The sequence below is a fragment of the Anguilla anguilla genome, chromosome 2, assembly GCF_013347855.1.
Source record: "Anguilla anguilla isolate fAngAng1 chromosome 2, fAngAng1.pri, whole genome shotgun sequence".
Taxonomy (NCBI): domain Eukaryota; kingdom Metazoa; phylum Chordata; class Actinopteri; order Anguilliformes; family Anguillidae; genus Anguilla; species Anguilla anguilla.
In genome coordinates, this window is record NC_049202.1 from 75,311,277 (window position 1) to 75,336,140 (window position 24,864).

Consider the following 24,864-nt stretch of genomic DNA (forward strand, 5'->3'; position numbering starts at 1 on the left):
TAAATGCCTGTAATGTAATGTTCTTTTCCTGGGCCTGACAGAACTCATTTGAGAGGGTGGCGGGGTTGACCCCTAGTTCATCGTCATGGGTCCTCAATCCCATCATCACGCTGTTGCCTAGTGACGGGCATGTAGCCAATAGCCCTGTTCAGGGGCCAGGTTATAAAAAGCTCTCCTATGTGAGTTAATGCGTAAAATTATGGACTTGCCCCCAATTCACATGTTCAATTTTTACTGAGCCACTGTGATGGACCCACATGAATGTCAGAGAGGACTACAGGCTTACCCTAGTGAGCATCAGAATGTGTGTTTATGAGGACTACAGGCTTGCACTAGTGAGTATCAGAATGTGTGTTTATGGGGACTACAGGCTTGCACTAGTGAGCATTAGAATGTGTGTTTATGAGGACTACAGGCTTACACTAGTGAGTATCAGAATGTGTGTTTATGAGGACTACAGGCTTACACTAGTGAGTATCAGAATGTGTGTTTATGAGGACTATCCATCCATCCATCTATCCATCCATTATCTGTACCTGCTTATCCTGAGCAGGGTCGTGGGGGGTGCTGGAACCTATCCCAGTGTGCATTGGGCGAGAGGCAGGAATACACCCTGGACAGGCCGCCAATCTGTCGCATGACACAAACACCATTCACTCACACACTCATACCTACTGGCAATTTAGAGTCTCCAATTAGTCTACCTGCATGTCTTTGGAGGAAACCAGAGTACCCGAAGGAAACCCACGTGGACACAGGGAGAACATGCTACCCATTGCACCTCCCGTTTATGAAGACTAGATTATCTAAATTGTCTCACTTATCTACTGTCTGACAAGTGATGTCATAATTGAATTCAGTTGTCTACTTGGTGACTTCATACTGTAATTAGCTAACCTGGCGCCTGTGTAGTGTAATGGTGGTAAATGTTAACTGTGTTTCAGGGATGACTTTAACATCCAGGTCCTGCACGTGTTTGTGGATCTCCATGAGTTCACAGACCTGAACCTGGTCCAGGCCCTCAGGTAAGTAACCCCCCCCCCCCCACCCTCCTTGCGGCTTATTGGCTGATTTTTTCAGGCAGTTCCTGTGATTCTCGCGGCTCATTGGCTGGTTTTACAGACAGTTTCTGTGATTTTGCAGCTAATTGGCTGGTTTTGCAGGCAATTCCTGTGATTCTTGCGGCTCATTGGCTGGTTTTTCTGGCAGTTTCTGTGATTCTTGCAGCTCATTGGCTGGTTTTGCAGGCAGTTCCTGTAATTCTTGCGGCTTATTGGCTGGTTTTGCAGGCAGTTCCTGTGATTCTTGCGGCTCATTGGCTGGTTTTGCAGGCAGTTCCTTTGATTCTTGCGGCTTATTGGCTGGTTTTACAGGCAGTTTCTGTGATTCTTGTGGCTCATTGGCTGGTTTTTCAGGCAGTTTCTGTGACTCTTGTGGCTCATTGGCTGGTTTTGCAGGCAGTTCCTGCCATTCTTGCAGCTTATTGGCTGGTTTTGCAGGCAATTCCTGTGGAGTTTCCGGTTGCCGGGGGAGGCGCAGAAGATCGACCGCATGATGGAAGCTTTTGCCCAGAGATACTGCCAGTGCAATCCTGGGGTCTTCCAGTCTACAGGTGCGTCTGTACCTGTGTATCTGTGTACCAGTGTGTGTGTACCTGTGTACCAGTGTATGTATGTACCTGTGTATCTGTGTACCAGTGTGTGTGTACCTGTGTGTCTGTGTACTAGCGTGTGTGTACCTGTGTACCAGTGTATGTGTGTACCTGTGTGTCTGTGTACCAGTGTACTTGTGTGCCTGCATACCTGTGTGTCTGTGTATTTGTGTGCCTGTATACCTGTGTATCTTTGTGTCTGTGTACCTGTGTGTCTGTGTACCAGTGTACTTGTGTGCCTGCATACCTGTGTGTCTGTATTTGACTGGTGTTCCTGATCTGGGTTTGAATTGTGTTCCTGATCTGTATTTGACTTGTGTTCCTGATCTGTGTTTGCCCAGCGTCCCTAGTTTGGGTTTGACTTGTGTTCCTGATCAGTATTTGACTGGTGGTCCTCATCAGGGTTTGACTAGTGCTCCTGATTGCAGATACCTGCTACGTTCTGTCATTCGCCGTCATCATGCTGAACACCAGCCTGCACAACCCCAACGTGAAGGACAAGCCGTCTGTGGAGCGATTTATCGCCATGAACCACGGCATCAACGACGGGGGAGACCTTCCTAAGGAGCTGCTGAGGGTCAGTGTGTCCCTGAGAGTCAGACTTCTCTGTGCTGATCTCTTTCTGCTGATCTCTCACAGATCTCCCTCTGAGCTGATCTCTCTCAGATCCCTCTCTGTGCTGATCTCTCTCAGCTGATCTCTCTCAGATCCCTCTCTCTGCCGATCTCTCTCAGATCCTTCTCTATGCTGATCTCTCTCAGATCTCTCTCTGTGCTGATCTCTCTCAGATCTCTCTCTCTCTGCTGATCTCTCTCAGATCTCACTCTGAGCTGATCTCTCTCAGCTCCCTCTCTGAGCTGATCTCTTTCTGCTGATCTCCCTCAGATCTCCCTTTGAGCTGTTCTCTCTCAGATCCCTCTCTGTGCTGATCTCTCTCAGATCCCACTCTGTGCTGATATCTCTCTGCTGATCTCTCTCAGATCTCCCTTTGAGCTGATCTCTCTCAGATCCCTCTCTGTGCTGATCTCTCTCAGATCTCCCTCTGAGCTGATCTCTCTCAGATCCCTCTCTCTGCGAATCTCTTTTTGTGCTGGTCTCTGTGCAGGTATCTCTGCTGATGTCTGTAGATCTCTCGTTCCTTTAGAAGTTGTATGAGAGCATAAAGAACGAGCCTTTCAAGATCCCGGAGGATGATGGGAATGATCTCACTCACACCTTCTTTAACCCGGACCGTGAAGGCTGGCTCCTTAAACTGGGTGAGTGAGGGACCCGCAAGCAGCACACATGCAAGAACACACACTAACTCACATACACACACACACACACACACTAACTCACATACACACACACACTAACTCACATACACACACACACACACACTAACTCACATACACACACACACACACTAACTCACATACACACAATAATACTTGTGCAAGTACACTCACACTCTCTCTCTCACACAATCACGCACACACACACACACACACACACACACACACATAGTACATCCCCGTGCACGCTGAGCACTGCTGGCCCAGAGGGTGACCTCAGTATTCCATGTAGAGCCCTGGTATGTAGAGCCTTGTAGTCTGTCTCCCTGGCTAGTCACTCCCTCTGGTGGCCAGTTTAAAAAATGTCCAACAGTCATGCTCCAGATTCCTTGTTTGATGATGAATTTGCATGTGGGTTACAGCTCATTGTACAAACTTGTTTGTATAATTTCATTTTGACCCCTGAAATTTGTTCATTCAGAGTGAGATTCTTTATGATTTAATTTCTTTATTCCTTTTTTTCCCCTTTGTTTTTTTTTTTGTGTTTCTGCAATTTTGGCGGTTGTTGTTTCTTCAGGAGGTATGTACCGCCCTCCATAGCTTCGCCCCCTCAGGTGCTTCACTGGTGCTCTGCTAGGCTGTCTGTTTTAACCTTTGACCTTTATCTGGTATTTGTAGTTTTATTCTGAAGGGCATTGCTGCAGTGTTTTCTGTGTTTGGTTTTATTTACTGGCGGTCTGTCCATGCACGTTTTCTGCTCTGCTTCAGCATTTTCGCGGCATTTCCTGCGTGGCTGGACCGCTCTCCATGTCGCTTGTGACCGATGGCGAGTCGGTCGTCTGTCGCTGTGGTGTGTGCGCTTATTCGCCATCTGGGATGCTGCAGTATTCCCTTTGAGACTCCCAGAATGCCTGACTGGCATGGAAAAATACATTAAAATTATGATCTTTAATACCCAGTCTGATCTCTCCTTAGGGAAGGGGACACTATGTTAGGGCTCTGATTTTACTCCTTGGGGAAGGGGACACTATGTTAGGGCTCTTATTTTACTCCTTAGGGGAGGGGACACTATGTTAGGGCTCTGATTTTACTCCTTAGGGAAGGGGACACTATGTTAGGGGTCTGGTTTTTCTCCTTATGGAAGGGGACACTATGTTAGGGCTCTGATTTTACTCCTTAGGGAAGGGGACACTATGTTAGGGGTCTGGTTTTTCTCCTTATGGAAGGGGACACTATGTTAGGGCTCTGATTTTACTCTTTAGGGAAGGGGACACTATGTTAGGGCTCTGATTTTACTCCTTATGGAAGGGGACACTATGTTAAGGTCCTGATTTCTCTCACCCTGAATGGAAGGGGACACTATTAGGGTCCTGCGTTCCGTCCCTTGGTCAAGAGGACACAACATTTTAACCAAAGAGGCTACTGCTCCACTAAAACAGTGTTTGTCTTCTTTGGCTTCTTTGATGCAAGTAACTACATTATGAGCAGGGGTTAAATTGGGATTTGGGAGGTGGGTGGACCCTGAGATCCGATGAGAAGTGAGTGAAAAAAGGTACAATGAATGTCTCAGCTCAAAATAGTTGTATCTTTAATGTATTGTGCACAAAATTGTAATTAAGGAAAATGATGTTTTAAAAAGAATGTATACTATTGATTCAAGCTTTTACATAAAATATTTCAAGTTTGTCAAGTGTCATTAATGCTGAGAATTTCTTTTTACCCCTGAAAAGAATCTGTCGTCATCCTCTTTTGTCCTCACTTTCTTCCTCCTTTATCCATCTTTCTTAAACTGTCGAATTGAAACAAAATAAAACCAGCGGCGACTGGTGAGCTGAAAATTGTTGGGGTGCAAAACTTTCCTTTAAACTAATCATTGATCTCAAACTGTTTTAATTCATTTTCAGTGAGTAACAAGCATACAAACATCTGACTAATCAATTGGAAAGGGACACACAGCTTCTTCGCATTGTGTTAGGGAGAAAAATCCATTTTAATCACTAAACGGTGAGTATAAATACAATTAATCCACAAAATAGGCTACTCAATACTATCATATATAGCCAGCTGTCCCCAAATAGGCAGTTTTAGCGAGTAGTCTAGGCCTTATAGCCTACATGTATTTTCATTTGCAGTACGAAATTGTGCACATTTTTTAATCAACATTATTTGCGGATACATTCCGCACTTCTTTCTCCGCACTCGTATTCATGGCAAATATCTGCAATGCGTAGATTGTAAACAAAATTGAATTGCAGGTTTTGTTTTTGCTGGTTATTTTGAAAGCTAACACGGTAGATAACAGACTGGTGTATCTTGTTGGTTAAGTGTAGACTACTTTGTGATTAAAACTGATTTTTAACGGATAAATTGAATTTATGATTTAATCACCCTAACACGGTATGAAGATGCTCTGTGTTAGACTACTTGCCATTTGATTAGTCTGATTGTTGGCACGCTTGATAATAAAGGGAAATTACTGATGAAAACAGGTTGAGATCAATGATTAGTTTAAAGGAAAGTTTTGCGCCCCACCAATTTTCAGCTCACTAGTCACCAGTCGCCGCTGAATAAAACGTTATGTGGGAAATAGCTATTCAATCCTAGCTTAGCTGCTGACCAGCAACCTGCTGATTTTGTTCAAGCAATCAAAGTTGCCATTAATAACAGCCGGTGTTCGTGGGGGCTGTTTATTCATCTCTCTTTAAAATGTTGCATAGATGAAATTACATGTTAATGAAATTACCTACCGCGTCCGCTTCCAAACAATCAAGACAATCAACGATATTTTTCTTTCTGTGCCTGTTCCTCCTGACTTTTTTTTCTTCGGAATTTTTATTGGTTGAGCGAGTAACTGGCTAGAGGGAACACATGGACTCGAGTATACGAAAAATGGACTGTATTGTCATAGTTATTTGTAAAACTGCCGGTCAAAATTATTTATTTATTTACCAAAGGCGTCCACCCCCAATTTAACCCCTGAGTATGAGTAGTGTATATGTGTGTTGTGGTAAGTGATGAATAGTTTGTGTATAGTTGTAGGTGATGAGTTTCAGTCATGTGTAACAATGAAACGGCTCTTTGAGTAAGTGGTGGCAGAATCTCAGCCTGGCCTGGAGACTAAAAGTAACTGGAACACCTCTCATTTGCTGGCTTCTTCTGTCCATTTTTGTCTGGCCCCGCCCTCATTCCACACTGCTGCTCTGATTGGCTGACATTACCAGCGCCACTCCGTGTCCTCTGACCTCACCGCTGTGTGTCTGCTCCCCCAGGCGGTCGAGTGAAGACCTGGAAAAGGCGGTGGTTCATCCTCACAGACAACTGCCTGTACTACTTTGAGTACACCACTGTGAGTGACTACACATCCCATAATGCACCTGTCCAGTCCTCTCTGTGGCACACGCCAGTACTTCTCCCTCTGTTTTTTAGGACAAAGAGCCGAGAGGGATTATCCCGCTGGAGAACTTGAGCATACGGCAAGTAGAGGACTCCAAGAAGCCAGTAAGCCCCCCCCGCCCCCCCCCCCCATAATGCTGCAGCTCCTTCCCCTGATTGACACAACTGGTGATTCTGTTAGCAATAGGAACGTGTGTTCAGTGTTCAGTGTTGCATTAGAGCCTCTTCTTCTGTATTCAAATTTACTGTCCCCTCTGTCTGAACTGCCCCGTTGCTCCCGCCCCGCAGCACTGCTTTGAGCTCTTCATCCCGGACAGTAAGGACCGGGTGATAAAGGCCTGTAAGACCGAGGCGGATGGGCGGATGGTGCAGGGGAACCACACCTTCTACCGAATCTCCGCCCCCACCGCCGAGGAGATGGAGGAGTGGATCAACAGCATCAGGTGAGTCTGTCTGTCCATCCCTGCATCCATCTGTCTGTCTGTCTATCCAACTCTCCATTGTCTGTCTGTCTGTCTGTCCATCCCTTCATCCATCTGTCTGTCCAACCCTGCATCCATCTGTCTGTCTGTCTATCCAACTCTGCATTGTCTGTCTGTCTGTCCATCCCTTCATCCATCTGTCTATCCATCCCTGCATCCACCTGTCTGTCCAACCCTGCATCCATCTGTCTGTCTGTCTATCCAACTCTGCATTGTCTGTCTGTCTGTCTGTCCATCCTTTCATCCATCTTTCTGTCCAACTCTCCATCCATCTGTCTGTCTGTCTGTCCAACCCTGCATCCATCTCTCTGTCCAACCCTGCATCCACCTGTCTGTCCAACCCTGCATCCATCTGTCTGTCTGTCTATCCAACTCTGCATTGTCTGTCTGTCTGTCTGTCCATCCTTTCATCCATCTTTCTGTCCAACTCTCCATCCATCTGTCTGTCTGTCTGTCCAACCCTGCATTGTCTGTCTGTCTGTCTGTCCAACCCTGCATCCATCTCTCTGTCCAACCCTGCATCCATCTGTCTGTCCAACTCTCCATCCATCTGTCTGTCTATCCAACCCAGCATTGTCTGTCTGTCCAACCCTGCATCCATCTCTCTGTCCAACTCTGCATCCATCTGTCTGTCTGTCTATCCAACCCTGCATTGTCTGTCTGTCCAACCCTGCATCCATCTCTCTGTCCAACACTGCATCCATCTGTCTGTCTGTCTATCCAGCCCTGCATTGTCTGTCTGTCTGTCTGTCCAACCCTGCATCCGTCTGTCTGTCTGTCTATCCAACCCTCCATTTGTCTGTCTGTCCCTCTGTCCAACCCTCCATTCCTCTGTCCCTAGCAAGGTACCTAATCTGATCCGGCTGTAAGAAATAATAATAATCAGAGCGTCTGCTACATGGCAATAATGTAATGTAAGGTGGGACTTTGGTTCCACTTTGAACAAAGAGGATTATTTGTGTTCAGGAGCTGACACCGCCCCCCCCCCCCCCCCCCCCCCCCGACCCCCGACCACCCTGCAGGGCAGCCATCAGCCGGGACCCTTTCTACGAGATGCTAGCAGCCAGGAAGAAGAAAGCATCCTCCCTGAAGAGGCACTAGCCGTGCTAGCCAGGTGCAGCCAAGACTGTTCAGTATCAGAGCACCAGCCACTATTGAGACTCTCCACTAGCCTGCCTGGCTAGGCATTAGCAGACGCATTAACCTGGCTGGCTAGGCATTAGCAGGCTGTGCACTAGCCTGGCTGCCTTGGCATCAGTGGGCTGTGCACTAGCCTGGCTGGCTAGGCATCAATGGGCTGTGCACTAGCCTGGCTAGCTAGGCATCAGTGGGCTGTGCACTAGCCTGGCTAGCTAGGCATCAGTGGGCTTTGCACTAGCCTGGCTAGCTAGGTTCAGCTTTTTTAACAGAGCTGTCTTTTGCGCTTGAGGATGTGGGCTGTGTGAATCAGCTACTCTCAGGGGAGGGCCTTCATTGGTGGGAGGAGCCAGGGGGTGGGATCTCAACAAGATGAAGCTCTGGAATTGGATGAAACTCTGGGAATGCTGGTAGCTAACGATTCTGCCTACTGGCCTTCAACCGAACAGGACATAGCCATGCCCTGCCATCCCCCCTGCCTCTCTCCTCTCTCTTGCTGGGCACTGATGTTCCTCACTGGTTTTCTCAGCTCACACACGCACACATACACATACAGGTGCGCATGCTCACACACACACACACATACACACACATGGACACATACATACACACACGCGCACACACACGCACACATACAAGCTTACACAGGCACGCACACACACACACACACACACACACACACATACAGGTGCGCATGCTCACACACACACACACACACACGCTTGCACAGGCACGCACACACACACACACGCTCACACACACACACACACACACACTAATGCAGCTTTCGCCCCAGTGTGCTCTAGGTGTATAGGTATAGAGTGTGCTCTAGGTGTATAGGTATAGGCAGAGTGTGTATTTTTCACACCCAGATGTGCTCCTCTGTTCCCTCTCAAGGGCATCTCAGGGGCGAGGGCCACGCCCTTTCACTGCTGGTGTTCTTTCTGTTAGGGTTTTTTAATTTATCTTTTTAGAGCTTTCCCCATCATTGGCCACCCCCCCCCCCCCCCCCCCCCCCCCCCCCCCCCCCACTTCTCTTATCACTTATTCACTTATTTCCTAGCTTTCTATTGGTTGCAACTTCTACGGGGGGTGAGGGGGGGGGGCACACAGTAATAAGAGAGATCTGACTGGGACTGACGATCAATCATTGAGTGAACACATTGAGCAATGTGGAGGGAGAGAGAGCGAGAGAGAAAAGATAGAGAGCGAGAGAGAGAGAGGGGGACGGGGCAGTCAAGTGATGGGAAAAGTTATCCGGCATTGGGTGTTGAGGACGTGGGGAAGAGATTTTGGCTGTAAATTCTCAGGAATCTCATGTTCATCTTTGTGCCAGTAGAGTTTTGGGGTGTGACCTGCGCTGACCAATAAGGAGTGGCCTTGAAGGCCGGATGCAGAAATGGTGGCAGAAGTGAGTGCCAGGGCCTGGTCAGCCGCTCCACGCCTGCAGAAGGTCAAAGGTCACAGAAGTGGCTCTCACCAGCAGTGGGTGATTAAGAGAGGGGGTCGAATAAAGGAGTGAAAACACTTCCCAGCTGACTGGTTAAGGGTCCTTTAACAGGAACTCACTCACATGCCTCTTCCCGTCCTGACTGAACATACTTCCTCTGGTCTTCTCCTCGTTTATGAAGTTCATAAAAAGTCAAACTGGATTATGTGCCTGCAGAGTAGATCATGATTGATACGGGTAGGCTGGTTCCAAAACAGTTTCAGAGATACGTAAAGGCTTAATGCACACACTGTACCCACTCCAGGCAGATGTGTGCTTAGCTCCACATTATAGCAGTACACACTACAGACGTGAACTCATACGCAACAGTAAATTACTTTCCTCACTCCCTACTGTGTGGGTCACAGTTGACACACATGGTTATAAAGCAGTGCAGTGTGGGTAATGTAGTACCCACTGTACTCTCTGCTTCTGTAGATGGCGTACCTCTTTATTGGTATCTTGTGTGCCGTTGTTATGCTAAAATACAGAGTGGGCCCGCACCCCCAAAATAATGGGGGTGGGGGCGTGCGGCCATGGGAATTATGCAGATGCACCCGGCTGTAGCCCCGCCCCCACTCTTCAGAAAGGGACATATCTGTCTCTCCCTCTGTCCTGTCCTGCAAAAAAAACTACATTTGTGTGTGAAAGCGAAGCTGAGATTTCTTACGGTGATCACAGGTTGGTGAATGCACCTGTTCGTTTCTGTTTGATCAGCATTTAAATGCAGATCTGTGTGTGCTGACCTCTGCGCTGCCTTTTCTGTGCCTTTGCACCCCAGAGTGCTGACTAAACACAAAAGGAGATTATATTATTATATATGTTATATAGTATTGCATTACATATTATTCGTCTCATCACAGCTGCAAGTTCACATCCCTATAGTTTTGGGCCTAATTTATAATGTCATTATCTGCATTTACTCTAGAAAAGCAGCAGGTTTTTTTTTTTCATTTTTGTATCATTGTTGGATTTCAGCCATGTACTGTGGACCCAATAAAGGAAACACAAATTTAAGAGCTTTAAAATGTCTTTATTGTGAAATTTCAGTTCACACTGTGTCCAGCTATTCAAGCAAACACTCGCCATACAGTAGCCCAGTAAAGCTCACACGGCCAATTTAACACCTGTAAGAGTCTGACTCAGGTGCTGTAGATCTTATAGGACACACTGCGCATTTAACACCTGTAAGAGTCTGACTCAGGTGCTGTAGATCTTATAGGACACACTGCGCATTTAACACCTGTAAGAGTCTGACTCAGGTGCTGTAGATCTTATAGGACACACTGCGCATTTAACACCTGTAAGAGTCTGACTCAGGTGCTGTAGATCTTATAGGACACACTGCGCATTTAACACCTGTAAGAGTCTGACTCAGGTGCTGTAGATCTTATAGGACACACTGCGCATTTAACACCTGTAAGAGTCTGACTCAGGTGCTGTAGATCTTATAGGACACACTGCGCATTTAACACCTGTAAGAGTCTGACTCAGGTGCTGTAGATCTTATAGGACACACTGCGCATTTAACACCTGTAAGAGTCTGACTCAGGTGCTGTAGATCTTAAAGGACACACTGCGCATTTAACACCTGTAAGAGTCTGACTCAGGTGCTGTAGATCACAGTCCTGACCTGCTCTGACACACTCGTCTAGGGATGGATGGAGGGATGAGGAAACACACCTCTTACTGCACTGTATATAAATCCCACAGGGAAGTCTGGTTCTGGAGTTCACCTGCGTACAGGTGAGAGGTGTCTACAGGTAGGCCGGTAACCTACCTCTGCACGGTTATAGCGTGTTCTGGGAGTTCACCTGCGTACAGGTGAGAGGTGTCTACAGGTAGGCCGGTAACCTACCTCTGCACAGTTATAGCGTGTTCTGGGAGTTCACCTGCGTACAGGCGTAAGGTCACTGAAGTCCTTCACTATGGATCACAGCTCTACCCTCTACACTGCTGAACTACACAGGGTGTAGGGATGAGATCCCTGAAGGATTTAATCACCTGCGAAGCCCCTTCCTGTGTGGGACAGGTATGACACAGTCTTCATCATCCCTTACAGAACCTGTACCAGGAAATTCCCATTCAGTCCTGTGGGCTCTACCAAATCTTTTTTATTGGATACCTATGAAAAAAAATTACAATAAAAAAATCTTGGGACAGTTCTACGAAGAAATCAATCTGTATGCAATTTATAAGAGGTCTGCACCCATTACCAAGGCTACATAGTTAATACACAGAGATTGCAAGCAAAAAATCTGAATCCATGACGATTTCCTGACACCTCGTGACATTAGCCTACATACTGCTGTAAAAAAAACTTGATTCTTTTCTAGCGTGTTCTTACTTGTGTACAAGTCTTGTGATTTGTGTACGTTTACTGTAGTTCCAGAGTGAGTGTCTTTTGATAAGCTTGCCCAGCAAACGTGACGTTCCGGTGTTGCAGCATTCTTTGCTGTAAGAATAGCAGGAAACAGAGCTCGCAGGTGACAGCGGTGTGGAGTTATGATACTGCCAGCGGTTTTTGTTTTTATTTTTAAACGGACGGTTATTCCCGTCCATCCAAACATGCAACAAAAGGAGTGATTCCTGTAAACTGCTGTGGCTGAAGGGTGAACAGGGAAGCGCGCGAGTTCCCCTGGACTTGCCCCCGGATTTTTCAAAGTGTCAAAAGAGCTAAAACAAATTGCACAACTGTTATCTGTCCGCGTACATCAGTCCGCCGCAGACTACTGCCGCGTAAAGGTAATGAGACGTCTACACTCTCTTAACTGCCTACAGCACCGGACTGAACTGAAATGAAGACCTAGCTGGTGTGAGAAACCTAGAGAACTACACTGAAATTAAAGGGGACGTCGCTAGAACGGCCATTTTCGCGGCATTTTCGTAACGCTTCGGCATGGACCGGACCTGGATTCTGCTGCTGCAGTCGGTTCTCTGGACTGTGCAACCGCCCGCCGGCGCTGCTCCCCGGCCGCGGGACCCCCGAACGGCTCTGGACGAGTACGTCAACGCCTTCGACCCGCACTACTCGTATACGGTACTCGAAAACCTGACCATGAGAGAGGAGGAGTTCACCACGTACGTCCTCAACATGACATCTCTGCAGTGGCTGAATGGTATGAGGGTATCCAAGAATTGGGGGACCGGAGATCCTACGCATAGTGAAATTTAGCATCACAAAAATAATTGACCGATGACGTTTTCTTTTATTGTTAAATCACCTTGGTTTTCTTCATTGAATTCAATGGGCAGCAAGCGCTTTTGCCCTCGAGCATGCGCAGTAGAGGTTGTTTTCAGTTACTTCCTAGCCTTCACTGCCTGGCCCCTCCCACCCTCTCCGGTTCCTATGTACGCTCCATGTTTTGAAAACAGTAGGTTCTAAGCGCAACTTGATACCGAATGTGGGTTTTTCTAATCTTAAATATTAAGTTGTAGAATTGTGATTTGTAAACATAAAATGAAAGTAATTCTGATTAATGAAAGCTTCTTGGCAAGTTTGACTATTTTTCATATGTCTTTATACAGTTTTGAGTCTTCTAATAATACTCACATTTAAGGAAAGACTCGCATACTAATTTAAAATACGTTTATTTATAAAGAGTTCATTTGAAAATAATTTTTTTACCCACTTACTGTAAGCCATTTACTAAGTTTATAAAGTTAATCACATTCAGGTCATTATCATAGTAGTTTTATAGTACTCACGTTCAGCTTAGTGTTTTTCAGGAATCTTATTACTCATTGTAAAATTTAAAATGTAGGTTTTGAAACAACACAGCATGTACTGCATCAACGCTGCCGCTAAACAGGTTTTCAAATTCTCTACGCTCAAAAAAAGAACCCAACATTTTTTTGTTACTTGCATGATCATGATAAAAGACAGTAAAGTCTATTGGGTCACATGGTTTAGACTGGGCGGCTGCTTATTGATTTACTGACTGTGTATTCGTCACATAGCCCACATTTCCTCACTGTCCTGTAAGGATGATGGGACCAACACTGACAGCAGTGCTGACTCTGCCCTCATGCCTTTGTGTGATTGGTCACTCCTTCCCCCTTCCCTGCATGTGATTGGTCTATCCCTCTCCACCTTCCTTCTGCTTGCGTGTGATTGGCCCATCCCTCTCTCCTGCCTGTGTGTGATTGGCATGTCCCTCTCTCCTGTCTGTGTGTGATTGGCCCATCCCTCTCTCCTGTCTGTGTGTGATTGGCCCATCCCTCTCTCCTGCCTGTGTGTGATTGGCCCATCCCTCTCTCCTGCCTGCATGTGATTGGCACGTCCCTCTCTCCTGCCTGCGTGTGATTGGACCATCCCTCTCTCCTGCCTGTGTGTGATTGGCCCATCCCTCTCTCCTGCCTGTGTGTGATTGGCCCATCCCTCTCTCCTGCCTGCCTGTGATTGGCACGTCCCTCTCTCCTGCCTGCGTGTGATTGGACCATCCCTCTCTCCTGTCTGTGTGTGATTGGCCTGTCCCTCTCTCCTGCCTGCATGTGATTGGCCCTCCATCTCTCCTGCCTGCGTGTGATTGGCTGGTCCCTCTGTCCTCTCCTGCGTGTGATTGGCCGGTCCCTCTCTCCTGTCTGCGTGTGATTGGCCTGTCCCTCTCTCCTGCCTGCGTGTGATTGGCCCATCCCTGTCTTCTGCCTGCGTGTGATTGGCCGGTCCCTCTCTCCTCTCCTGCGTGTGATTGGCGTGTCCCTCTCTCATGTCTGCGTGCGATTGGCCTATGCCTCTCTCATGTCTCTCTGCGTGTGATTGGTTGATTGGTAGAGTCGCTGGTGGATCGGCCGCTGTGGTGGCACTACATGACGGTGACGGTGCCCCGCCGGATCACGCCGGGGCTGGAGGACTCCGGCTTCCTGTTTGTGGATCAGGGAGATAACGGGCCGCAGCCCCCCACCAACACCAGCTCCATGCAGGCCGTCATTGCCGCCTTCGCCGCCAGCAGTGGCACGTAAGTCCTGCCTGAGTTTAAGGGCTGGGGCTCAGGCGTTACATCACAGCATGTGCACTACATCACAGCGTGTGCATTACATCACAGCGGGTGCACTACATCACAGCGTGTGCATTACATCCCAGCATGTGCACTACATCACAGCGTGTGCATTTCATCACAGCGTGTGCATTTCATCACAGCGTGTGCACTACATCACAGCGTGTGCATTACATCACAGCGTGTGCACTACATCACAGCGTGTGCATTACATCCCAGCATGTGCACTACATCACAGCGTGTGCATTTCATCACAGCGTGTGCATTACATCACAGCATGTGCATTTCATCACAGCATGTGCATTACATCACAGTGTGCACATTTCATCACAGCATATGCATCACATCACAGCGTGTGCATTACATCACAGTGTGCACTACATCACAGTGTGCGTATTACATCACAGTGTGTGCATTACATCACAGCGTGTGCACTACATCACAGTGTGCATATTTCATCACGGTGTGTGCATTACATCACAGCATGTACACTACATCACAGTGTGTGCATTACATCACAGTGCACAGGTGTGCATTACATCACAGCATGTGCATTACATCACAGAGCGCCACAGTGGGCTCATTCTAACAGCTTATTTTGTCTGTCCTGGTCTCCATGGTCCTCAGCTGACCAGGAAATCCATCAAGGGCCGCCATCTTTAAGGGCATTCCAAACTGTTAAATGCTCCTCAGGAGGGAGGAGCAAGGAGGCTCCTGGAGGAAACATAAGTGCATCCTTTTTGCAGAAGTATTTTTTCAAAACATGTTACGTATAAATGATTGACCTGTGGATCCACCTCTCCACATTTGCCATGTCGGTAATTGATGTGGTGTCAAACTGATGCTTGACGTTCCATTTTCCAAAAACGTTTGCTTGATTCCTCAATTCTCATATTGTTTCCTCACATCCTTTCCTTGTGTCCTCGAATGGGTGGAGCTGAAGAATGAGGAAAGGGTGCAAGATGTGAAAATAAGCAATTGAAATGAGCCAAGTGTGTTGCATTGTGTGTGGTACTTGTTAGAGTGATAGTGGTGCAGTGTTTTGCAGTGTGCAGTGTTTGTTAATGTTGCAGTGTTTGCAGTGTGTAGTGTTTGTTAGTGTTGCAGTGTTTGCAGTGTGCAGTGTTTGTTAATGTTGCAGTGTTTGCAGTGTGTAGTGTTTGTTAGTGTTGCGGTGTTTGCATTGTGCAGTAGTTTGTATGAGGCAGTTTGTACAGTGAGTACTGTATGAGGCAGATTGTTAGTGTGTTAGAGTGTTTTTCTGTTTCAGTAAACCAATAGCGTTCCTGGTGCACTTGACTGACAGCTCTTCTCTCTTCCAGGGTCACTGCCTGTCTGACTCAGATCCCCAACCAGCCGCTGTCCTTCCTGGTACAGACCCACAGCCTGCGGCCGTTTCACATCTAACACACTGCCCTCAACATGCCTGTCAGCTCATCTAACACACTGCCCCCAACATGCCTGTCAGCTCATCTAACACACTGCCCTCAACATGCCTGTCAGCTCATCTAACACACTGCCCCCAACATGCCTGTCAGCTCATCTAACACACTGCCCTCAACATGCCTGTCAGCTCATCTAACACACTGCCCTCAACATGCCTGTCAGCTCATCTAACACACTGCCCTCAACATGCCTGTCAGCACATCTAACACACTGCCCTCAACATGCCTGTCAGCTCATCTAACACACTGCCCTCAACATGCCTGTCATTGATTTAACTGAACACGGCATTTCCATTTGCTGCTTAGCATGTACAGATTCAGAAATAAAAAATTATTAAATATGAAATGAAATTACAAGCATGTACATACAGTGAACAGCAGTGAGTAACATTTAGATAAGCAAAAATGCTGGTATCTGTGGATGAATCATGTTCCCTTATGTTTCTGAGTGTGGATGAGTCATGTTCCCTTATGTTTCTGAGTGTGGATGAATCATGTTCCCTTATGTTTCTGAGTGTGGATGAATCATGTTCCCTTATGTTTCTGAGTGTGGATGAACTGTGTTCTTGCTGTTGTGTCGATTAACTGTGTTCTTTTGTTTGGATGAACCTTGTTTTCGCTGTGTGGATGAACCTTGTTCTCGCTGTGTGGATGAACTGTGTTCTCGCTGTTGTGTGGATTAACTGTGTCCTTTTGTTTGGATGAACCTTGTTCTCGTTGTGTGGATGAACTGTGTTCTCGCTATTGTGTGGCACCACAGCACGACGCGGAGGGAAAGAAGTCTCGCAGTGAGGACAGCCTCATGGCCTACACCTGGTGGCACTTCCTGAGCAATCTCAACGACGAGCCCCAGTGGCTCCTCCTCTTCCCAATGACTAAGGTGACTGTCATAGCTTCATGCTGTGTCTCTGGCCCCTCCCACATGCATTACTAACCCACCCCACATCTCCACTGGCCCTTCCCTCATCTCCCCTGGCTCCTCCCTAATACCTCCCACATCTCCACTGGCTCCTCCCACTTATTTCCCCTGGTCCCTTACACATCTTCCCATGGCCCCTCCCACTTACTGCCCTGGCCCCTCCCACATGTGTGTACTGGTCCATCCCAGATCTCCCATGGTGGGCTGGATCCTCTGATGTTAATGCCAGCCGGATGGGCTGATGTCTGACGGGGCTGGTGTGGGTATCACATCCACATGGCGTACAGATTGAGTCGCATCTCTGCTCTGGGTCTGCACAGGCATGCGTCCGGGGCATAGACACAGTCACTGACTTCATGCTCAAGATCTCTGCAGGCAAGCAGCGCATCGAGAGGTTCACTGTGGCGGGGGCTTCCAAGGTGAGAACTGACCCCCCCCCCCCCCCCCCAGGGGGTCTGGACCTGGTTCAGGGCGTGACTTTATTTATATATCCCATATGTGGATGGGGTACGTTTGTAGGTTTATGTGCGGTGTATCAGTCCAGTCTACTAGATCTGATAATGATAATTGTTCACTTTCTATGACTGCTTATGCTTCTGTGACTACTACTATAATAACAACAACAACAACAGTAATAATAATAATAATAATAATAATAATAAAAACTTGGTGATAAGCTCTGTGCTTGTGTGTTTCTGATATGTGTGTGTGTATGTGTGTGTGATTTGCTATGTGTGTGTGTGTGTGTGAGCTTTGCTGCTGTGTGTGTGTGTGTGTGTGTGTTTGTGTGATTTGCTGTGTGTATGTAATTTGCTCTGTGTGTGCGTGTGTGTATGTGTGTGTGTGTGTGATTTGCTATGTGTGTGTGTGTGTGGTGTATGTGATTTGCTATGTGTGTGTGTGTGTGTGTGTGTGGTGTGTGTGATTTGCTATGTGTGTGTGTGTGTGTGTGTGGTGTATGTGATTTGCTGTGTGTGTGTGTGTGTGTGTGTGTGTGTGTGGTGTATGTGATTTGCTCTGTGTGTGTGTGTGTGGTGTATGTGATTTGCTGTGTGTGTGTGTGTGTGGTGTATGTGATTTTCTGTGTGTGTGTGTGTGTGTGTGTGTGGTGTATGTGATTTGCTGTGTGTGTGTGTGTATCATTTGCTGTGTGTGTGTGTGTGGTGTATGTGATTTGCTGTGTGTGTGTGTGGTGTATGTGATTTGCTATGTGTGTGTGTGTGTGTGTGGTGTATGTGATTTGCTCTGTGTGTGTGTGTGTGTGTGTGTGTGTGTGGTGTATGTGATTTTTTGTGTATGTGTGTGTGGTGTATGTGATTTGCTGTGTGTGTGTGCATGTGATTTGCTGTGTGTGTGTGTGTGTGGTGTATGTGATTTGCTGTGTGTGTGTGTGGTGTATGTGATTTTTTGTGTGTGTGTGCGTGTGATTTGCTGTGTGTGTGTGTGTGTGTGTGTGTGGTGTATGTGATTTGCTGTGTGTGTGTGTGTGTGTGTGTGTGTGTGTGTGTGTGAGCAGAGGGGCTGGGCAGCCTGGTTGGTGGCAGCAGTGGACAGCAGAGTGGTGTCCTTCTTGCCCATTGTGTTGGACCTTCTGAACATCTCAGAGGTGAGGAGGGCTGGGCGTCGCTAGGGCAGGGCTCCTACTCACCAGAGTTACTTTATGAACACACAGGTGCTCTGTTCCATGGGAAAGATCCTGTCTTATAGATGCTTAAAGTACCACTCCACTGTTTTAGCTTTGTTTCTGAAATGCTAATTGGGCTTATTCTTTGTGATTGAGTTGTGTGCATGTGTGTGTGTGTGTGTACATGGGACTGATTGTGTGTGTGTCTGTGTAGAATCTCCATCACCATTTCAGAGCGTATGGAGGCTGGTCCTTCGCCTTTCAGAACTACTATGAGCTGAACATCACTCAGTTCCTGGACTCGCCTCGAATGAGATTAATAGCCAGCATGATCGACCCCTTGGGTGAGAAAATCATCCACTAGCACTACACACTTGTGCGTGCATGCATTACCAGCCCTGTAGGTTTATAATTTTAGCAGTCCTGTAGGGTGTTTGGTATTAACAGTCCTGTAGGGTGTTTGGTACAGTATTAACAGTCCTGTAGGGCTTTTGGTACAGTATTAACAGTCCTGGAGGGTGTTTGGTATTAACAGTCCTGTAGGGTGTTTGGTACAGTATTAACAGTCCTGTAGTGTGTTTGGTACAGTATTAGCAGTCCTGTAGGGTGTTTGGTACTGTATTAACAGTCCTGCCGGGTGTATGGTAGTAACAGTCCTGTAGGGTGTGTGGTAGTAACAGTTCTGTAGTGTGTTTGGTACAGTATTAGCAGTCCTGTAGGGTGTTTGGTACTGTATTAACAGTCCTGTCGGGTGTGTGGTAGTAACAGTCCTGTCGGGTGTATGGTAGTAACAGTCCTGTAGGGTGTGTGGTAGTAACAGTCCTGTAGGGTGTATGGTAGTAACAGTTCTGTCGGGTGTATGGTAGTAACAGTTCTGTAGGGTGTATGGTAGTAACAGTCCTGTTGGGTGTGTGGTAGTAACAGTTCTGTCGGGTGTATGGTAGTAACAGTCCTGTAGGGTGTGTGGTAGTAACAGTTCTGTCGGGTGTGTGGTAGTAACAGTCCTGTAGGGTGTGTGGTAGTAACAGTCCTGTCGGGTGTATGGTAGTAACAGTCCTGTAGAGTGTATGGTAGTAACAGTCCTGTAGGGTGTATGGTAGTAACAGTTCTGTCGGGTGTATGGTAGTAACAGTTCTGTCGGGTGTGTGGTAGTAACAGTCCTGTAGGGTGTGTGGTAGTAACAGTTCTGTCGGGTGTGTGGTAGTAACAGTCCTGTAGGGTGTGTGGTAGTAACAGTTCTGTAGGGTGTATGGTAGTAACAGTCCTGTAGGGTGTGTGGTAGTAACAGTTCTGTAGGGTGTGTGGTAGTAACAGTCCTGTAGGGTGTGTGGTAGTAACAGTCCTGTAGGGTGTGTGGTAGTAACAGTTCTGTCGGGTGTGTGGTAGTAACAGTCCTGTAGGGTGTGTGGTAGTAACAGTTCTGTAGGGTGTATGGTAGTAACAGTCCTGTAGGGTGTGTGGTAGTAACAGTTCTGTAGGGTGTGTGGTAGTAACAGTCCTGTAGGGTGTGTGGTAGTAACAGTCCTGTAGGGTGTGTGGTAGTAACAGTCCTGTAGGGTGTATGGTAGTAACAGTTCTGTAGGGTGTATGGTAGTAACAGTCCTGTAGGGTGTGTGGTAGTAACAGTCCTGTAGGGTGTGTGGTAGTAACAGTCCTGTAGGGTGTAGTGGTCCGCTGTGTTTCTCTCAGCCTACAGTGAGCGCTACAGAATGAAGCCCAAGCTAATCATCTCCACCGGCGGCGATGAGTTCTTCCTCCCCGACGACTCCCGCTACTACTACCAGCAGCTTCCCGGAGAGAAACACCTCAGGCAAGGTTACTGCATGGGATTGTGTGTGTGTGTGTGTGTGTGTGTGCGTGCGTGTGCATTGTGGTTATATTGTAGTATTAGTGGTGTTTTGTGTGTGTGTGTTTGTGTTTGTATGTTGTGGTTATGTTGTAGTTACATTGTACCGTTAGTGGTACTGCTGTGTGTGTGTTGTAGTTATGTGGTAGTATTAGTGGTGCTGTGTGTGTGTTGTGGTTATGTTGTTGCTCTGTTGTAGCATTAGTGGTGCTGTGTGTGTGTTGTGGTTATGTTGTAGTTATGTGGTAGTATTAGTGGTGCTGTGTGTGTGTTGTGGTTATGTTGTAGTTATGTTGTAGCATTAGTGGTGCTGTGTGTGTGTTGTGGTTATGTTGTAGTTATGTTGTAGCATTAGTGGTGCTGTGTGTGGGTTTCTCTCAGGGTCCTGCCCAACACTGAGCAGCTGTGTGTGGGTTTCTCTCAGGGTCCTGCCCAACACCGAGCACCTGTGTGTGGGTCACTGGGAGACCGTGCTGCTCTCCACCCTGTCCTTCTACTGCAGCACCATGCTGGGCCTCAAACGACCCACAATGCACTGGAACAGGACGCAGGTAAGCCTGGGAACCCTCAGCCCAACTCAAGCTGGGTGTATACTTGTTGCAGAAGCAAGCTTCGGCGAGTTTGTGTGAAGTGCACAACATAAAATGACAAACCTCCACACTGACCTTGGCCATCGCAGTGTGCACATCCCTGCTGGCCGAACTAGCCCAGATGTTCACTCACTGACAGCATGGAGATCGCCATGGAGATCTAAAATATCACATGGTTCTCTGCGTTGGCTGCTCGTCCCGTCTGCTTGTGTTATTGAGCTGACAAACATACCATCTCCCCTTTGTTCTTCTCTTTTAGCGGTTCTAAATGAGCTAAAGTGACTGAAATAATCCATCTCTCTACGTTTCTGCTTTTTCACCTGGCCTTCAGTGCCTGATCTCTGTGCTTATTGGTGAAACGAACTTTGTCACGTCCGTGTTTCCCGCGGTCGTCACAGCCGCAGTATCTGAATCTCTGGAGCTTGCTGGCGTGGATTGCTATTAAAAAACAGTTTGCAGCTGCAAATGCACATCGGTATGTGGTGTCGTGTTCAGCTGTGGTTTGATTTTGGCCGAGTTTGCCTACTTATCGAGTGAACTCCCAGCTTAGGAGCTCCATTTCGCATGAAGGGCAGAGCTGGGGTTCACACGGAGTGTGATGCTTTTTTCTTACATAACTGATAGTCCCAACCTGCTGATGCAGTTCCACAGCATACCAGCAGGGGATCCCAGAGTCCCATCTCTCCTGTGTGAATGTTCCTTCTCTTCACAGTCGGAGGGTTCAGGTGCCATTTACCTGTACACTGACTCACCACCAATCAAAGTGCTCGCCTACGAGGCTTCCACCTGGGATGCAGAGAGGTGGGTGTGTGCAAAACAAAACGAAAAAAAATGTACTATTACTAATACTTATAATAATACATTTTATTCCTCAACGGAACTACTGCTCCTACCACTACTTCTACTACTTCTACTGCTAATAATAAATACAGGAGCTTTGAATTAATTTTTAAAGATCAGACTCTTAGATGTGGTTACTCCATGTGATGTAATTTAAATAGATTGAACATTGAAATTTGGGCTTTAATGGAACACACCCCCTCTACTCAGGCGAGATTTCCGCTGGGCGGTGGCCTGGCCAGGACGTCCGGGGCACATTCTGTTCCGTCCCGTTCTGTGGTGGTCGTCTCCTGTCAGCAATCCGGTATGCATCTCACTCCCCAGACCCCCCCCCCCCATCCCATCCCATCCCCACCCCCACCCCCATCCCTGCAATGGCTGAAGCTGCAGGGAGCTGCCAGCAATTTACTTATTTTAACAAATTAAAATAATTATTTAAATAAACAAGTCACACAAGAATAAGGCCACATTCTAGCTCAACCCTTTTAGTGCTGCCCTCACTCAGAGGTTGCAAGTTTGATCCCCAGGTGGGGCATTGCTGTTGTACATCTGAGTAGGGTATTTCACCTAAATGGCTTCAGTAAATACCCAGCTGTATTATATATATATATATATATATATATATATATATATGTGTGTGTGTGTGTATATATGCCTGTGTGTGTGTGTATATATATATCTCATTAAGCCACTCTGAATTAGGACATTTATTAAATATCTGAATGTCAGCTCTGTGTGTTTACTGTGTATTTTATGTAGACTCCAGGCGTGTATATGAAGGAGTTCCTGGTGCCCAAATTTGGATGGAGAGCTTTCTTCATTGAGGTAATTCTACTGACATTTAATTCCCTTCCCAAAAAATTGATTACTTTTCAGTGACTTTACTCCTTTTCCCAAAACTGCCAGGTCCTGACATTAACTCCGCCCCCACAAACCGACTGGTCCTCCTGACATTAACTCCGCCCCCACAAACTGACTGGTCCTCCTGACATTAACTCCGCCCCCACAAACTGACTAGTCCTCCTGACATTAACTCCGCCCCCACATACTGACTGGTCCTCCTGACATTAACTCCGCCCCCACATACTGACTGGTCCTCCTGGCATTAACTCCGCCCCCACAAACTGACTAGTCCTCCTGACATTAACTCCGCCCCCACATACTGACTGGTCCTCCTGACATTAACTCCGCCCCCACATACTGACTGGTCCTCCTGACATTAACTCCGCCCCCACATACTGACTGGTCCTCCTGACATTAACTCCACCCCCACATACTGTCTGGTCCTCCTGACATTAACTCCGCCCCCACAAACTGACTGGTCCTCCTGACATTAACTCCGCCCCCACAAACTGACTGGTCCTCCTGACATTAACTCCGCCCCCACAAACTGACTGGTCCTCCTGACATTAACTCCGCCCCCACAAATTGACTGGTCCTCCTGACATTAACTCTGCCCCACAAACTGACTGGTTCTCCTGACATTAACTCCACCCCCACATACTGACTGGTCCTCCTGACATTAACTCCGCCCCCACATACTGACTGGTCCTCCTGGCATTAACTCCGCCCCCACAAACTGACTGGTCCTCCTATCTTGGCAGGTTGCCAGCTTTGGTACCTGTTTATAATTCTCACCTTTGCCCTTTGTTCTGCTGGCAGAACTCAAACAGAAAAATCTTTTCACTGTAAAGAATTTAAAATCAAATCAATCCCCCCAACCCCCCACCAAGGTCTTTTTGCTAACTGTCTAAATGTGAATATAAATTTAAATATGAGCATAAATAAAAATGCACATGTAAATATGACTGTAAATGTAAATACAAATGCAAATATAAATGCAAATATGAATGTAAATGTTAATGTAAATATGAATGTGATTGTAAATATGAATGTAAATGTTAATGTAAATATGAATGTTATTGTAAATATGAATGTAAAGGTTATTGTAAATATTAATTTAAATGTTAATGTAAATATTAATGTTATTGTAAATATGAATGTAAATGTTATTGTAAATATTAATTTAAATGTTAATGTAAATATGAATGTGAATGTAAATTTAAATGACGGGTTTCTGCCACTCTTGCAGGCCTCCTTCTCCGGGCCCCTGGGCACAGTGCAGACCTTCACTACAGAGGTGCAGATCATCCCCGACACCTTTCCCTTCCCAGATTGCAAAGCACAGACATGCCACGGGACTATAGTCTAGAGCAAGACTCTTCCCACGGGACCATAGTCTAGAGCAGGACTCTTCCCATGGGACCATAGTCTAGAGCAGGACTCTTCTCATGGGACTGTAGTCTAGAGCAGGACTATTTCCATGGGACTATAGTCTAGAGCAGGACTATTTCCATGGGACTATAGTCTAGAGCAAAAATTTGCCGTTTTGAATCCAAAATAGGTCATTTGTGTGATTCGTGTAGATCCGATGAGTTTTTGAAATTGGGGGGGGGGGGGGGTTCGCCACCGAAGATTTTCGCCACAATCAGTTACTAGTAATGAGCCAATAACTCTTACACCACCGCCGTTTGTGGTGTTCACTCGCTGGGTGACGCTGTCATAAAATTTTCCCCGACCGTGAAGACTGACTGCCTTACTTGTTTACATTTTGGACAGATGTGGCTCGTGGGTAAATCTATCGCTGTTTCCGTTGCAGCACTTTCGACACAAGCAATGTTGGAAGGGCTATCCTAAAATTTCCTCTTACCGTGAAAAGTGCCTGACCCGCAACCATAGTAATGTGTTAACAGTAAATTTTACGACAACGCTAGCTAACCTTTCGAAAGTCACGTTAAACAAGTAGAAATTAACGCCATCAGCGGTGATTAACAAATCTACCAAGTACTGTAATAATGGATTTTCAGGCGTGGATTTCGAATTATTTGTATTCTTGTAGACCATTAAGAGCAATGGAGAAGAGCCAACGTCCTAATTGTCAAATTGTCTGTACCCACCGCTTACAGCAATAAAGTGCTAGTTATTTTTGGCTGGACCGCAATAGCGGGGCAGTCCTCAAAACCTACTAGGTTTTGACCTGGTCTTGTTTTTAAAGTGAAAGAAAACCACTGGGTGCCCTAGTGATGGGTGCTGAGCTGAAAAATGAACAGGCAGAAAATCCCTTAAACTGATTAACGGTATTATTGGTGTCAACTTGTTTTTAATTATTGTGGTTGA

At 46.8% G+C, this 24,864-nt stretch overlaps 2 protein-coding genes and 1 long non-coding RNA gene across 7 annotated transcripts in view; 2 read left to right on the forward strand and 1 right to left on the reverse strand.

Moving 5' to 3' along the window:
* Positions 1-8,561, forward strand: part of LOC118221064 (cytohesin-1-like) — a 24,165-nt gene extending 15,604 nt beyond the window's left edge. For 2 of the 3 annotated variants that reach the window (XM_035405704.1, XM_035405705.1), the window contains exons 6-13: positions 945-1,025; positions 1,458-1,612; positions 2,080-2,228; positions 2,796-2,908; positions 6,193-6,271; positions 6,352-6,423; positions 6,607-6,761; positions 7,823-8,561. In XM_035405704.1, the coding sequence (XP_035261595.1) occupies positions 945-1,025; positions 1,458-1,612; positions 2,080-2,228; positions 2,796-2,908; positions 6,193-6,271; positions 6,352-6,423; positions 6,607-6,761; positions 7,823-7,901 (883 nt within the window). In that variant the 3' untranslated portion in view covers positions 7,902-8,561. The remainder of the gene's footprint in view (positions 1-944; positions 1,026-1,457; positions 1,613-2,079; positions 2,229-2,795; positions 2,909-6,192; positions 6,272-6,351; positions 6,424-6,606; positions 6,762-7,822) is intronic. The other variant, XM_035405702.1, reaches the window with a different exon arrangement.
* Positions 8,562-10,348: 1,787 nt separating this feature from the next.
* Positions 10,349-11,318, reverse strand: LOC118221219. The gene is made up of 2 exons (XR_004764071.1): positions 11,241-11,318; positions 10,349-11,162 (listed from the first exon to the last, which is right to left on the reverse strand). It is a non-coding gene; the product is annotated as an uncharacterized LOC118221219 (long non-coding RNA).
* A 512-nt stretch (positions 11,319-11,830) lies between these two features.
* Positions 11,831-24,712, forward strand: LOC118221217 (autocrine proliferation repressor protein A-like). 3 transcript variants are annotated; one of them, XM_035406072.1, is made up of 13 exons: positions 11,831-12,545; positions 14,201-14,384; positions 15,746-15,794; positions 16,629-16,748; positions 17,108-17,206; positions 18,304-18,393; positions 18,626-18,755; positions 20,101-20,221; positions 20,682-20,808; positions 21,560-21,648; positions 21,898-21,991; positions 22,447-22,512; positions 23,780-24,712. In XM_035406072.1, the coding sequence occupies exons 1-13, from the start codon at positions 12,326-12,328 to the stop codon at positions 23,897-23,899; spliced, it is 1,509 nt and encodes a 502-aa protein (XP_035261963.1). In that variant the 5' UTR covers positions 11,831-12,325; the 3' UTR covers positions 23,900-24,712. The 3 variants fall into 3 exon arrangements, 2 of the variants coding, with proteins under 2 accessions (XP_035261963.1, XP_035261964.1); XM_035406073.1 differs by having other exon boundaries at positions 11,831-12,429; XR_004764070.1 differs by lacking the exons at positions 22,447-22,512; positions 23,780-24,712 and having other exon boundaries at positions 20,639-20,808.
* Positions 24,713-24,864: the final 152 nt, after the last annotated feature.